The 14,276-nt window shown below is 40.1% G+C and overlaps 1 protein-coding gene across 1 annotated transcript in view; it reads left to right on the top strand.

The window, feature by feature from the left end:
- CACUL1 (CDK2 associated cullin domain 1) overlaps window positions 1-5,906 on the top strand; it is a 35,535-nt gene extending 29,629 nt beyond the window's left edge. The window contains exons 6-8 of the mRNA XM_010714910.3: window positions 120-258; window positions 2,289-2,332; window positions 2,934-5,906. Coding sequence (XP_010713212.1) covers window positions 120-258; window positions 2,289-2,332; window positions 2,934-2,974 — 224 coding nt within the window. The 3' untranslated portion in view covers window positions 2,975-5,906. The remainder of the gene's footprint in view (window positions 1-119; window positions 259-2,288; window positions 2,333-2,933) is intronic.
- Window positions 5,907-14,276: the final 8,370 nt, after the last annotated feature.

Raw genomic sequence — 14,276 nt, 5'->3', positions numbered from 1 at the left:
TTCTAGAAGTTATTTAAGATATGGCAAAAGTACATAGCAGATCTGCTGGTAACTTCTAAAGAGTAAAATTTCACAAATGATCTCGTCCATATATTTTATTATTGTTTTCCTTCTTACAGAATGGGTACAGATGGCACCAGCTTTATTTTCTAAATTCATCCCAAACATTCTACCCCCTGCTGTGGAATCTGAGCTTCAGGAGTATGCTGCTCAAGACCAGAAACTTCAAAGAGAACTTATGCAGAATGGGTTTACTAGGTAACAATTACTAGTCTTCTGTAGTAATTGTGATGGACAGTAGAGATGAGTACAAGTAAAATACTGAAGGATTAATTTAAGAGTTAATAAAGAACCTTCAAAACTCAGTATCTAAAATACGGCCTAAATTTGCACATGTTTTGAGGGCTAGCAACCCTGCAGATGGAGTTATAAGCCAGAAGATTGGAAATCTTAAAGTATTTTCATGAAACGGACTAGTTGTTATTCATGCCCCCTTGTCCTTTGATTGTACTTCCAGTGCACAATCATGTTCTTTTTCAGGCTTTTATGTTGGTCATTTATTTTGTTAGTTGGTGTTTTTTTCCATGGTGTTCCTGAAAGTGTCATTTAATGACTTCTCCATATTCCGCTTTCAGAGCTATTTATACAACTAAGGTATTTATTTTTAAATGAGAATTTCCCTTCTGAGCCTTGAGCTGAGGTGGAGGGGTGAGCAAAGAGTAGATGAAACAGTGGAGAACTTTTCTTCTTGTTCAGCCTGGGCCGTGCCAGTTGCTTTATGCTTTTTATCAGACTGGTTTGGTGGAGGTCAGAAAGGATATTGGCCACATAAAGGGCATTGATATATCTTGTGAGTTTACAAAATTGCATTAGCCTGTGCATTGGTGCAATTGCTCTTTTAGCGTAGCTTGTTTTCAATTTAATAAATAAAAAGTGCAAAATACAACTTTGTAGTGGCATAACTGACAGCACTGAGTCTGAAAGTGTTTTGCAAAGTATTCTTTATGGGGTTGTATTGTCAGGGAGTTGGTGTGATCTAGTAAGAACAAATGGTACATAGAGTCTGTCATCATTAAGAGATAAAACTAAAGTACAGTTGATATATTTGCTTCATTACGTTTTGCATTGATCTTTGAAATGCATTTTGCCATGAAGCACATTTCAAGATGTAATATGCTGGTTATATTCCTATATATGTCTATATGTATATATATATATATGTATGTAAGGGTTGTTTTTTTTTGTAATGAAGGAGCATGTCAAGTCTGTTCTATTCTGAGTTCTCTGCTCTCCTCTCATGACATCAAAAAACGGTGATGTCTTCGCTGCTGCATTTCCTCAACACTGAGGAATACAGCACAACAAAGAGTCTTGAGCAGTGTTAATGACCTGCCAGGCTGCAGTTGGGATTGATCAGCACCATTACATGCTGTTGCTGCAAAAAGTGGGAATGCAAGCCAATCACTCGGTGATTGGCTTGTGAAAGACCTTAATCAAGGTATACACAGCAGGTCTGTCACTTTAGGACTGGTTTTAGAGGAAGAACGCTTTGTATTACTAGAACTCCCAATTTCAACCAGTTTCCAGCACTTAAGTGTGAAATTATAACTACTGTCTGTGATGAAAACATGTTTGAGTCTCTGTTCCTTGTATAACAGATTCAACAGCAAGGCTATCATCACGAAAAACTTGGGAAAACAGCAAGATTTTTCAGCTTTGAAAAGCTTGTGTGCATAAGAACAAAAGGAGGTTTTGAGGGAGATTGGTTTTTTTTTTGCTTTTTTCCTACATGGGTACTAATATTGCTTGGAGTTTTTAAGGAGGAATGATGTCAATCTGCATTTATAGAACTCTGCAGTTATTGCAGTATTCTGCTTGGAGAGGGAGTGCTGTCAGCTTGGACTGACAAAGTCTGTTGGGTTTCCAGGCACACCTTAATGTTTTAGGTTGATAGATGGAGATTTCTCAAAGTTTTAAAATTTCTCAACCAAACCTTATAGAACCAAAGAAAGCAACTTTATATGTGACTCAAGGAAAGTGCTCACATACACCATGGTGTTACCTACAGTTTGTTAAAATATACTATGAAATTGAACTATTTTTACTGATTAAGTAAATAAAATTAGCTAATATGTATTTAGTAAACTGAGAATCCTGAAGTCATTTTGTGTAACTCCTGTGTTTGTAGTTAGTTTCTATAAGTCCATAAGAAGTTGATTGTGCTGAGGTATTTAGTTATTGTTTTGCTTTTGGCAAATGAACATACTTCTCTTGCTCCTCTTTTCTAGAGGTGACCAGTCACGGAAAAGAGCTGGAGAAGAGTTATCTTACAGTAAGTATGAATTTTCAGCTCTGATGACATTACTGAGCTGGGTATAGTTCCTCCCAACAAATAAGAGTAGGGGATATTTATCTGTGTGTATTTCTGTACCTCTTGAATTATGCTGTTGGTACTTTATAACAAATCTGGTTTCCTTTTATGGTAGACTTTATAGGCAGCTTAAGAGGTGGTGGTAGTCATGGCTTTATTTGGCTTCAGTGAGAGTTGACTGTATTGCCCAATCTTGTAAATATTTTGCCAGGAGATGATCTAGTCCCATATATTCTAGATGGGGTCTTGACTGCTTATCATTAGGTAACCCTGGAATTTGGTAATGTATCTATTTCTGGTGCTGCTGTTAATTTCAGTCTGTTTTATTGCATTCTCTCCATTAAGACTCTTCCTCTCCTTTCAGCAGAGTATGTTCGCTTCCTTTCCAACTGTAAAATGTTATACAGTTCTATTGTGAACACTTATTACAAACTGAAAATCATGAGTGTTTACCTAGTGTATCATCTTCAGGTTAATGTTTTGCAGGCAGTGCTGTTTTTAGGGTTGTAATGTGGAACCTTAATGTGAAAATATCTTGAACTTTATTTTTTTATGATTTCAGATGGCTCATCAGCTTGTGCAAGCTCCAGGGGATACAGATAGTGAATATACTGGATCAGCTTCTATTCCTGGCCACAACAGACACTGGAGGAGCGCAAGTGATATCCGGAGCCTTCTTTGGCAACTGATGATACTTGAGCTCTGACATGAACTATGCCTCGAAGAAGAACTTTGGACTCTCTTCTTCATATAATGTCAGTTGCTGCTACAATTGGGATGACTTTGAAAGACATATCTCCTTGATCTAGTCTCTCAACAAGTTCATGCTCTACAATTATTGTGAGGAACGCACCTTGAAAAATAATCCTTTCAAAGTGGGAATGGGCAGCCAAAATCAGCAGCTTCCAAAAGCATTAGAATGGAAGAACCTTTTTTGCACTCTTTTCTTAATATTAAGGACGTTCTTAAAACTAGTTAACATGTCAGTGAATTAGTTTTTAAACTTCAAGGTATTTTCTGGAGCTTTTGATTAAATAATAGGAATAAATTTTCATTATTTTGCAGTATTTGTTTGTTAGTATAAAAATTGTCACCTTTTAAGAGTTGGTCCCATATAAATGTATCTTCTGTCAGGGAGTCTTAAATTCCAGGTTTTTTTCTTATTTTGAACTCTGCTTTCCTATATGTTTGTACTCTGTGCCTTCAGCTTGTGCACTTTGCAACTTTATAGACCATATTTTGTTACTGCAAAATGTGTTCTTGAGGAAAAACTTGATGTGAACAAACATGCTGCAAAGTTGCACTTTTCTCTTGCATCAGTAGGAGGTGAATTTAAAGAGGAAGGAAGAAAAGTTGAACGTATTACCATCACTAATCATGATTCAGAAGTTTGTCCCTTTTCATTTTTCGTATGTATTAGTGTTCAGTGCTGGGACCAACTCTTGTAGAACCCCTCTCTAACTCTTCATTGGCCTCTGTAATTGCAGTTGTTTGAGATGTGAATTCCAGACTGAAGAAAATACCATGATGTATTTTAGGCTGTGTCATGTGGAAACATTAGTTGCCACGGCTAAATTTTTTTAGAGTGGATCGTGGAGAAATTCTCCACTGTAGTAGGTCTGTAAACTACATCTCCATCAGCACAAACCAGATTTACACCTGGTTGATCAGTGAATACCACCTTTCCAAGATCACTGTGTGTCTCCTGTGCCATTTCTCCTGGTGCAGGGATGTGAGGGGGGTGTGATGGTGGATGTAGTCAGAATCAGGGAGTTCAGAAGTGGTGTAACACATGCATGTGTACCTGCTTCCAGTCCTGTGTGGGCTCAGCAGGAGGTCCAGCTGAGCCCAGTTCTAGGATGTCAGGACCTATGGTCTGAATCCTAATGATTGTGACATGAGTTTTTATCCATACATGGCTAATGTAATTCCTTTGAGGGGAAAAACATACTTGAAAGAGCAGTTTGACTAAGTTTTTTTTAATTACTATGGATTTATTTTTATCACTTTTAGTTATAAAGGTAAATGAGTTGGTAATATAAAATCTTTCTGAAATGAAACAAAAGTTTATTCAGTTGTCTTGCACAAGTCTTATTCCTGTTTAAAAAACAAAAACAACAAAACAGAAACCCTTGTATGCTTGCATGTGTTCATTCTGAAATGCAGGAAAAAGATTTAATAATAATATATGCGGCAGGGATAAACTTTTTTTCTTTATGCTTTGTAGCCAGACTTCATGTAAGTGAGTTTAATGTTATCAGTTTCACATCAACCATTTTGGCAATACCTTTAGTTTGGAGGGGGGGAAAAAATGGAGAAGGAAAAGGACACCGTGATTGACACCATGATTGATAGTCTGATTATACCTATGTATGGCTTTGCATGCTTGCAAAGAAAATTTAATTATGAGGAAGTTTTAAAATTAAAAATGAATGCATTAGTGTTTTGTTTTCCAGGGAGAGCAATGCCAGCAGTCAGACCCCATACCTAACAGTGGAAAAGCAAACCAAGCTGAAGAGGGATTTTCAAATGCTTGTAGCATTTGTTTCAACTTTCTACCAGCCACTTAAGTTGAAGCAACATTAAACAGAATCGGGTATATTTGTTGCTGGTACGTGGTGGAGAAGTTAACGAGTGCTAGGAGGGAATAAAAAAAGATTCGTCAGCTTCCTGATATGTATCAGTTTTGGCTTTAAACAAAAATAAAACCTCTCTTAGTGTCCTTAGCTTTAAAAATCACTCTGTGCTGAAATGACAACACTCGAATTCAGAGTAGATGTGTTAACCTAACTTGGTTAAAGTCTGTTTACAACTTAATTCTCGCTCACACAGTACATACAGTAAGCAAGCTCTGTCATCTTTGTCAACTGATTACAACTTTTTCTGTTTTTCATATGTTTACTGGTTTAGGTTTGTAAATAACACAGTGCTTTTGCTTCGTTTGAGGCAAGAGTTTTAACATTTTATGTCACGATATGCTTGGGGCACAAACTTCTAGGACAGCAATTCCTTCAGAACAGAAAGCATTCCTGTCGGCGTGGTTCACTTCATACGCACTACAAGCAGTGCTTGGATGCTTCTCAGTCCTGTGCAGCATTCTCACTCGGCCAACATACAGGAGAAATCTGTTTGTTAAGCACTGTATTACGTTGTAAATTTGGCATTAAAAATTGTGTGTTTTGGCATTATTAACATAATGCTGAAATCGTGTTTGTCTAAGACTTTATCATTGTGACTGAGCATGAAACAGAGTACAACGTACTATACTAAATTATTTGTTTCTCTGTAAACTTGCATTTTACAGTAAAACTAACTCAGCCACCTTGAGCATTGGTACTGTAAAGCCACAGCAACTATGAACAGCATGATCCTAACTGCAGTATTTAATTTAACCAAATAACTTGTGGTAAATCCGTTGCATCTGTAGCTTACTCTGTTAAGATTAAGCAGTAAAGTTGGTTATGCAATGGGTGTCCTCTCTATGTTGCACTGGTTCTATAGCCAAACTTGCTACATTAAAATATTTTTAGATGAATTTCAGTGCTTGATTTTGAAAGTTGAAATATCGAAGTTCATGATGATTGTGATGGTAGGGGATTGCCAATATATATTAAAGATGGGCTTTGATACAAATGATAGCAGGGAATCCATGTAGATAAGCACTAGTCTCTTCTATAGTTGCATTTCCTTGATGTCTTTCAGCAGTTACTGAGGAAGTGTTTGTAAAATGAATGGTTTCAAGCAACAATCTTTTGACCTCAGGTTTAAAAACAAAATAACCAGTAACACAAAGGTCATGCTCTGAGTGACAGACAAATATCTTTCATGTGTGCTGTGGCAGCCCTGGGGAAAGGACTGTTTTGTAGAACTATGGTATAGTAAAAGAAACACCCACCTACTTAAATCTCTACTCTTGTCATAACCCCCAGCTCCTGCTGAGAGAAAACCAAAGGTGTTTTGACACTTGAAATGCACCAGGTGTCATGCAGTAGAGCTCACAATATGTTGGTTTGAGTACCTTTAGGATTGGTACAGTTTCTGACTGCAACCAAGAAGTACTGCTAGTGAGGAATGGTCTCTGCTTTGGGTTGTGAATTTCCTTATCTGTTCTGCTGGGATGGTGCATGTAGCAAAAATGCTAAGTTGTGGCTTAAAGCAGTGATTGAACACCTGGTGGGAAGGCAGGGCCAACCCAGGGGGGCTCAGGTGTATGCAATGCAGATGAATGACTGGAAGGGCTGGAGCCAAGATCCACCCCTTCCCAGACCTCATTTAAGGGTTGGCAGTGGAGATGAGGGGATCTTTCTAGAGATCCCTGCATACTTGAGGCCTTCTAAGGGTAAGCAATTTTTTTTTCCTTTGTTTCTTTGTCTACTGCTGCTGCGTTTGGGCTTGTCCTTACTTGCTGCAGCGTCGGACTTTGCTACCCTGCTATCATTGCTGTGTTTTCCATCAAGTTATGGCATTACAGAGAGGTAACATGGGAATACTTACTGTGATATTAGTTGGGTATAGTAAAATGTACCTCACCAGAGGGTGGCTGGGCACTGGAACAGGCTCTCAGGCCAACGGTTGCAGAGCTGAAGTAGTACTTGGGCCCTGCTGTCAGACGTGGGATTTGAAGGTAGATTCTCAATCTATAGCTATTATGACTTTTGTGAAAGGAAATGCGGGTCATATTTAATGAGGAGGATTAGTGGGTAATCAGGGATCTTGCCTTCAAAGCTTTATCTTGAGGTATTCTCTGGCTGGTAGAAAAAGTTATTTCTTTCATGGCAAAGCTATAGGTATTTGCCTGTTGGTCTCCAAGGTAATGGTATGAGACAGTTGCACTGAGGGTACTGTGCTTGTAGCACTGCAGCACTTGAATTCTGGATTTAGATAAATGATTTTTCTTTTTTGTAGGCTTACAAGCTTCAGATAAAGTGACAACCAGGGAATATGTGTACTGGAGTAGATTTCCCAGTAACTATAGTAGAGGAAGTTATTTTGTCCAATAGGACATTACTTTTTATATCATCAGTTGGTGTGATATGGTCCCAACAAAGTATTTTTATGCTCCAGTGTCTGTTAACAGAAGTTGTTCAGAGAATCTAATCTTTATTGGTACTTAAATACTCTGCCTTTGGCTTGGGTGTTAAGCCATGTCTGAGAGTGTATGGTAACTGCTGAGCCTGAGCCTGAACCACTGATTGAGCACCTGGGTAAAGGACCTGGTCAGCCCTGGGAACACAGGTGAGGGCAATTCAGCTGTGTGACCAGAAGAGGTGGAGCCTGGCTGCACATCTCTTAGACCCCAGTTAAGGGCTGATTGCCACCTGGGGAAAGATCTCTTTCTGGAGATCCCTCCTCGGTGAAGCTTTTCCCTGCAAACCTAGAATCTTCTGATATGGGTGAGCCATCTTCTTCCCTTCCTTTATAGGACCTTTCTATTGTGCTGGTCCTTCTGTCATCACACCTCTGTTGTAATGACTTTCCCGTTGTATTGATCTGTCCAATTGCTACAGAGGGGAACCTCAGCTTCTGTCAGGGGGTGCAGGAGAATGATGCTCCAGCAGTACAAGACAGACCATCTTGATTTAGCCTCAGTTGAAAGTTCCCTGACAAAGCATTTTGTGCTTCACTGGAGGGGGGAGGGGGGTGGAAGGATTAAATTCAAGTATCTTGACCTAACCTGAGTAACTGGTTTAAGGGGATTCCAAAATTTCATGGGCAATGAGCATTCTGAAACCCCTTCTGGCTCTCCCTCTCTCCATCCTGGAAGTGCTGTGGTGCATCTGCTTAGGTTGAAATTACTGTCCCATAGAAGCACCTAGTGACTGAACTGAATTACTCTGTGAGCATACACCCAGAAAGAGTTTGCAAAGGCAATTACCATGGAACAGCTGATGTACAAATTCATATCTTATCTTTGCAGTAACTACGGCAGATAAGGCTGAGCATCACCCTTGAAATGGGTCAAGGTGTGAAATGTTAAAATTGCCTATTGTAGATGCCTGATGTGAATTTCCTCTGTGGACAAAGTGAAACAAACAAACAAAAAATCTTCAGCAGTTCCTACATAGCACTGAATATATATGCTTCATGATTTCAGCTGTTGAATCTGTGCGTTGTTAGCCATGGCATGCTGGTACCAGAACTATTCTCATTAAAGGAGTGTCATTGAAGCAAATCTTGCCAGGCAAGACCTGTCTGACCATGCAAGGAAACAGGCCCAGTTGGTTCTTTTTTCATGAATGGATTCTGTGTTTAGTCTTGAGGAGACACCTGCTGCTCCCTGTTGCTTTTTGTGGCCCACATTTTTCAAACTACACAACTTTGACTGCTACGCGCCTGCAGTTCCCTTGAAGTTCCCTTTAAATTTTATTAGGTAAAGACTGTGTGGTATATAATTGTACCAAGAGCTTTTCCTGCTATGTCTTGGTAATGGCCGTGGTTGTTTTAGCTTGTGCTCTGCTTTCATGCTGACCACGGTTTGATCTGTTACAATGAATGTTAGGCAGAAATTCATCCAAGCTATGGAACCATTTTTTTAAAGTACAGAGATGCATCATACCTAGTGGATTATTTGATTATAACAAATAAACTGATCATCATATTTATTCCCTGGGTTACAACGTCTGCAAGCATGTTTGAGTGATTGTATGTCTTCTAGTTATGGCTCCAGTCTTCTGCTTCAGAGAATGTCATATTTAAGTACAGATAAGCAGGGGAGACCCATGAATCAAAATAAGATCCTTGAGCCATGCTTCTGTTCTGAGTATTCCCCCAGGCAGCTGTTGTGACTTGAAAAACTGTACATGCTCTTGCTGATATAAATCCTTTATCTGATTCATGGTTTTAAATGGAAATCTTTCCTAATAATTCCCACCATAAAATTTGTCTTTTCTTAATGATTGCTGTATGTGGTGTTAATGCTTCTTAGAGCTGTCATAGTCCCAAGATCTCATTTGTGGGTAACTGTAACTCAGTGCTCCTCCTTGTGAAAAGAAAACGAGGATTGGGTTTTTAAGATGTGTCATTTTTGACATTTGATGTAAAAATGAGTAATCTGGATTGCTTACCCTGTTGCTTAGTGTAATGTTGTCCTATAGCTCTTTGTAGTCAATCTTCTTTACTCCCCTGGGTGCTAGGTTTGCTGTTCCCTTTTTCAGCTTTTGGTGAGCACAGCAGTTGGCACAGGGTCTTCTGCTGGTCATCCCTCTCTCTTGCAAGAGCTGCCTGTGCCTACTGCATAGCTTTCAAATGGCAGTTCATTAATATAAGCTTCCCCATTATCGCTATCAAAGGCTCTTGCCACATGCTTGCTGAATGATTTGTAACCCAGCTATGCTTATTGCCACATGAATGTGTGTCCATTCTCTAAACTATAGAATCAAGCCTCCATCGTTTGTGCTCACTGTTTTAGCACGTAGGTGTTGCTGGACAGACTCACATCTGAGCTTGGAGATGACTAATTCAAATGGGAATTTGTGATACCGTGCCCTGATTCTGCTGGTGAACTGGGAGTTAGCAAGTTGATTCGTTCAGTAGAATTAAATAGGAGAGACTTCTAGCATGAGAATACTTCATTTTATTTAGCAAATGGAAATTGCACCAACTACTGCAGATTCTCTGAGATCATCTGGACTTCATGATTATCCGTTATAGGATAGCAAGCAAGCTTGTAATTTGCCAAGTCGTCTTGCCAGCCCAGCAACTCATCTTCTAAGTATCTATTTGCTTTCTAAGTATTGTTTGGATCTGAAGATCCAAACTGAGCAACTTGATCTTTAAGATCCCTTCCAGCTGAAGCCATTCTGTAAGCAGGGCAGTTCAGCAGCAGCTCAGCTGCTGTGGCTGAAGTTTGGCTTTGCAGTTATTGTTGCAGAATGGTCTCTTTCATCTACAGGGTGCTTTAATTCCTTGCCATTTAAATTGTCACTACACTTGCACCTTCACCTGTTAAATTAAACCGCAGTTCAAGTTTCAGGAGTTGCCGTTGAGATGAATTTATTTACCAGGGTTGCTGTGTCTTCCTGGAGCGTGTCATCTCTAGGCTCTGCTGTAAGAAATCAGTCATGGCTTCCTGCTTCTGAAATGTCAGAGAGAGATGGGCACAGCTGCTCTGAGCTCTCCAGTGCAGCGTGGGAGGGCAGGGTGAGCAGTGAGACCCACAGCCCTGATGCTGAGCTTTTAATTAATGGTGTAACAACAGTGTGCATGTGGCCCATGGCTAACCTTTGGGGTTAGGGGCTCCTCTGCCTTATAAGCAGGGAGACAGAAGATTGTCCTTTGCCCCTGGATTTACTTAACTAAGCAGGTAGGTGTGTACTGGGCACTGGAGGACATTATTAGTTGTACCACCAAATGGTGCTTATTTCAGTTCAGCAGTTCCCAAGGCAGAACAAACCTCCGCTCTTAAATTGGTTTAGCTACTTTGCAGCAAATCTCTGGTTGTATTTAAAGCATTTCAAGAGCGTTATTGATTTTTTTTTTATTTTTTATTTTTTATTTTTTTTTTGAAAGCATTCTGGAAGATAATGCATGTGAAGCTCATTCTCACTGGAGCTAATTTAACTTTGGTTTGGGCTGCATCCTCAGAGTGAGTGACTTCAAGCTTAGCTCAATCTGATGAATTCCTTTTGTGTTCAATACAAATGCTTTAGCGATTATTAAGTTACTTTTCTTTACCCACAAGCCATTTGTGCACAGGAAAGAAGTCAGATCGGGCTGTTTTTAATTAAGCCAGTGTAGCTTTAGTTATGTATCAGTCAAATTGAGGCTTATGAATGGAATTCTAAACCACAGAATGCAACTGGCTCATGGATACTGATCTCTAAGAATTTTCAGAATTGCAGAGAGGTGAAAATAAAGCTGCCAGGTCATGCGGAACATGACAGCTCATGAACAGAGAAGGGAGTGCAAAAGGTGTGTGCCTTCATAGGCTCAATTTCAGCATCCTTTCTCTTCTCCAAAGCATTGCCTGGATTCTGCCTAAAGTTCATAGTTTTCCACATAATGTCAAATGCCAAGACTGTATTTCAGCTCTGCAGCATCTTCTGAGTTGCAGCTGCTGAGCACCTTTACAAAGTGCTCAAGCCAAGTTGGATGGGGCCCTATGCTGTCTGATTTTTGTGGGTGGCAACCTTGCCTGCAGCAGGGGATTGGAAATGGACAGGCCTTGAGATCCCTCCCGGCCCAAGCCATTGCATGAGATCCTCCTGCTCCACTCCTGGGTTTGCTCAGGGAAGGACAACAGTGCAATTAGTAGGGCTCTGTCCCTTTCAGAGGAGAAAGATTATGACCTGAATTCCCCTAGGCTTAGTAATCTCCCTGCAGTTGCAAAAGCAGGTTTGATTGCTCTCTCCTGTGTGGATGAGGTACTGGCAATCATTTAGCAGAGTGGCATTTTAATTCCCCTGAATAGTCATGTTGCAGAAAGGATTAAAATGCTGGTAGCATTTCCAAAACAGATAGAAATCTGTTAGGAAGAGCGATGGAAGCGCTGCCTGTGCTGTCCCAGGGAGGAACTGCCCTGTGAAATCCTAAAGGCTGGGAGTTTGATATAAGGTGTGTGTTCAGTAAGTGCTCAAGTGTGTGACTGCACCCACTGTTGTGCAAAGATGGAAATGGAATTTGTTCCTTTAAAGGATACACCAACTGAGTAGGGATGTTGCGTGAAACTGTGACTCGAGTCAAGGGTTCAGCCATACTGAAACTGGGTTGCACAGTAAGTTAGGCAAGATAATAGAGTTTGCTGGAGTTGTGGCCCTCAGAGGATTCTGGCAGATCAGTTCCTTCAGCACAAAAGGGTGGTGGAGGTGACATGGGCTCTGAAAGTGGGTGTAAGATGGGAGAAACCAAGAGAGGCTTCGCATTCCAGTCACAAAATTGTTTCCTTTGCTAAAATGAAATTTTTCTTTGTGTATTTTGCTAAGTTCTATCAAGTAAAACTGTTCATGAGCATCAAAACTGATGTAAATGCTAGAGTAATGCAATTTATAAGCAAGTTTTAGAAGTGTTCACCCCTAGTTTATGATGAAGTTATAAGTTTAAAAAAAGCTTACACTCTGCTTTTCCTCACTCTGATTGCTGGTATGACAGCCTCTTGCACAGCAGTTCCACACATCTTTCTGGAATAAGGCAAATACCCTGTTGTGTTGTTTTTTTTTTTTTTTTGGTTCAATGATTACATATGTACCTGCTGCACTGTCCATCTCTTTCTCTGTTGAGAGAGCACATCGGAGTGTATCGTGTATCGGAGTACCCCATGCCACGTACTTTGGAATCTACACTGACTATGGAGATTTGAACGTAATTTTTTGAATTTAAATTATGAAATGACAGCATGATAGGAAGGAGGACGGTGGTGATCTGGGGGATTTGTATTCCACTTCTTGCTGCACCTCAGCCAGAGCCTCTGATATTTGCTTCAACTTCAGGAAAGAACATCCTGGTGATGGAGACGTGCCTGGTATTGGGTAATGTTAGCCCTCTTCTGTCTAGTAATCTAGATGCTTTTCGGAGTATTGAGGTACTTAACTTTAAAAGTACTTTTTTTTAATTCATACTATGCCTCCATTTCTCATCCATGAAGAGGCTATTATTGCTTTTCCTCATCTCCATTTTGGATATTTCACAGACCAGGGTAAAACCTCAGTCTTGCCAGCACTGATTGCCCTCAAGTGATGCTGCACAGATGATAAATCTCTTCTTGCCTTGTTAAGTATTTTACAAGCTTGAAGTCTTCCATCTGCCTTTGATGTCCTCTGCCTTGCTGTCCACCCATTGTCTGGCTTGTCCTGGAAGTTCTCCGATGCACAGCAGGATTTTGGTGTGGATTGCATCCTGCAGCATGGGTCTGGAGCCACTTGATTGCTAGAAAAGGCATTTTGGTACAGAGATAATAATCTATTTCCTTCAAAAGAGCAGTTGCATAGTACAGCTGGTAGAAATCTCTCTATTGTACCCTTGGCCTGCGTTTGCCATTGTGCCTTGGTGTTAAATGAGTTTTCTGAAGGCTGATTGAGCTTTTAGCAAAGATTCCCCATTGGATTTCAGTAGCCTGTAGTGCAAAACCAATAGCAGGCAGCTGGACTTCCTAATGTTCTGGCTCTGTGTTCTTGTTTTACATTAACTCACCTTGTGATATCTGTGTTTATTCTCCTGTAATGCTCCTGGGCCACCTTGAAGGAGCTCTACGTGTATTAACATCCTTGAGAGGTGCTGCTTATTCATCACCGACTATGTAAACACATGACTGATGCGCAGAGTGATGATATTGATGCTTTGTATGTTTGGTTCTGGGGTAAGCAGCTTCAAAGATCTAAACCAACAAAGAAACAGGTCAACAAAAAAAAGGTTATTTTCTAAATTTTCTAGTTGGGTATCAAGAGACCAAGACCAGAAGTTGTTGTTTTTTAAGTGAAATGGCTTTAGCAAAAATGATTCAGTATTTATTTTTAATGAACCATTTCTTTTGAGTTCATTTTATCAACTCTCACATTGCTTTCTGATGGTGAAAAGATGATGTAAAATGGCTTGCTGCAAGATCCCAGTCTCAGCAAGCCTTGTTGTCAATTGAAAGCAGGTGAGCAACAGTCCAGAGGATGCACCATCTTGGTCTGTGTTCAGAAATAATTAGTTGATTGGCAGCTGGAGGATTGCCCAGCATGAAGTGGTATCTGTATGGCTTTTCCTCTGAACTGCCAAAATCACAAGAAAAAGATTCATGAAACGTATTGCGATAAATGCTGTTCTTAATAAATGCACAGCTTTGTCTTGGACCTGTAGCTATGACCTTCTACAAAATGCAGGCGGATGAGAATCACTGGACAGATGTTTTTGTTTGATCAAAGATAAGTAGAATGCTACACTGAAAATCTGGCATGACTTCAGTTCCTATGGACTAGAGCAGTGCCCA

This window comes from Meleagris gallopavo, chromosome 8 (genome assembly GCF_000146605.3).
Source record: "Meleagris gallopavo isolate NT-WF06-2002-E0010 breed Aviagen turkey brand Nicholas breeding stock chromosome 8, Turkey_5.1, whole genome shotgun sequence".
Classification (NCBI taxonomy): domain Eukaryota; kingdom Metazoa; phylum Chordata; class Aves; order Galliformes; family Phasianidae; genus Meleagris; species Meleagris gallopavo.
This window is presented reverse-complemented; position numbering and strand designations above follow the sequence as displayed.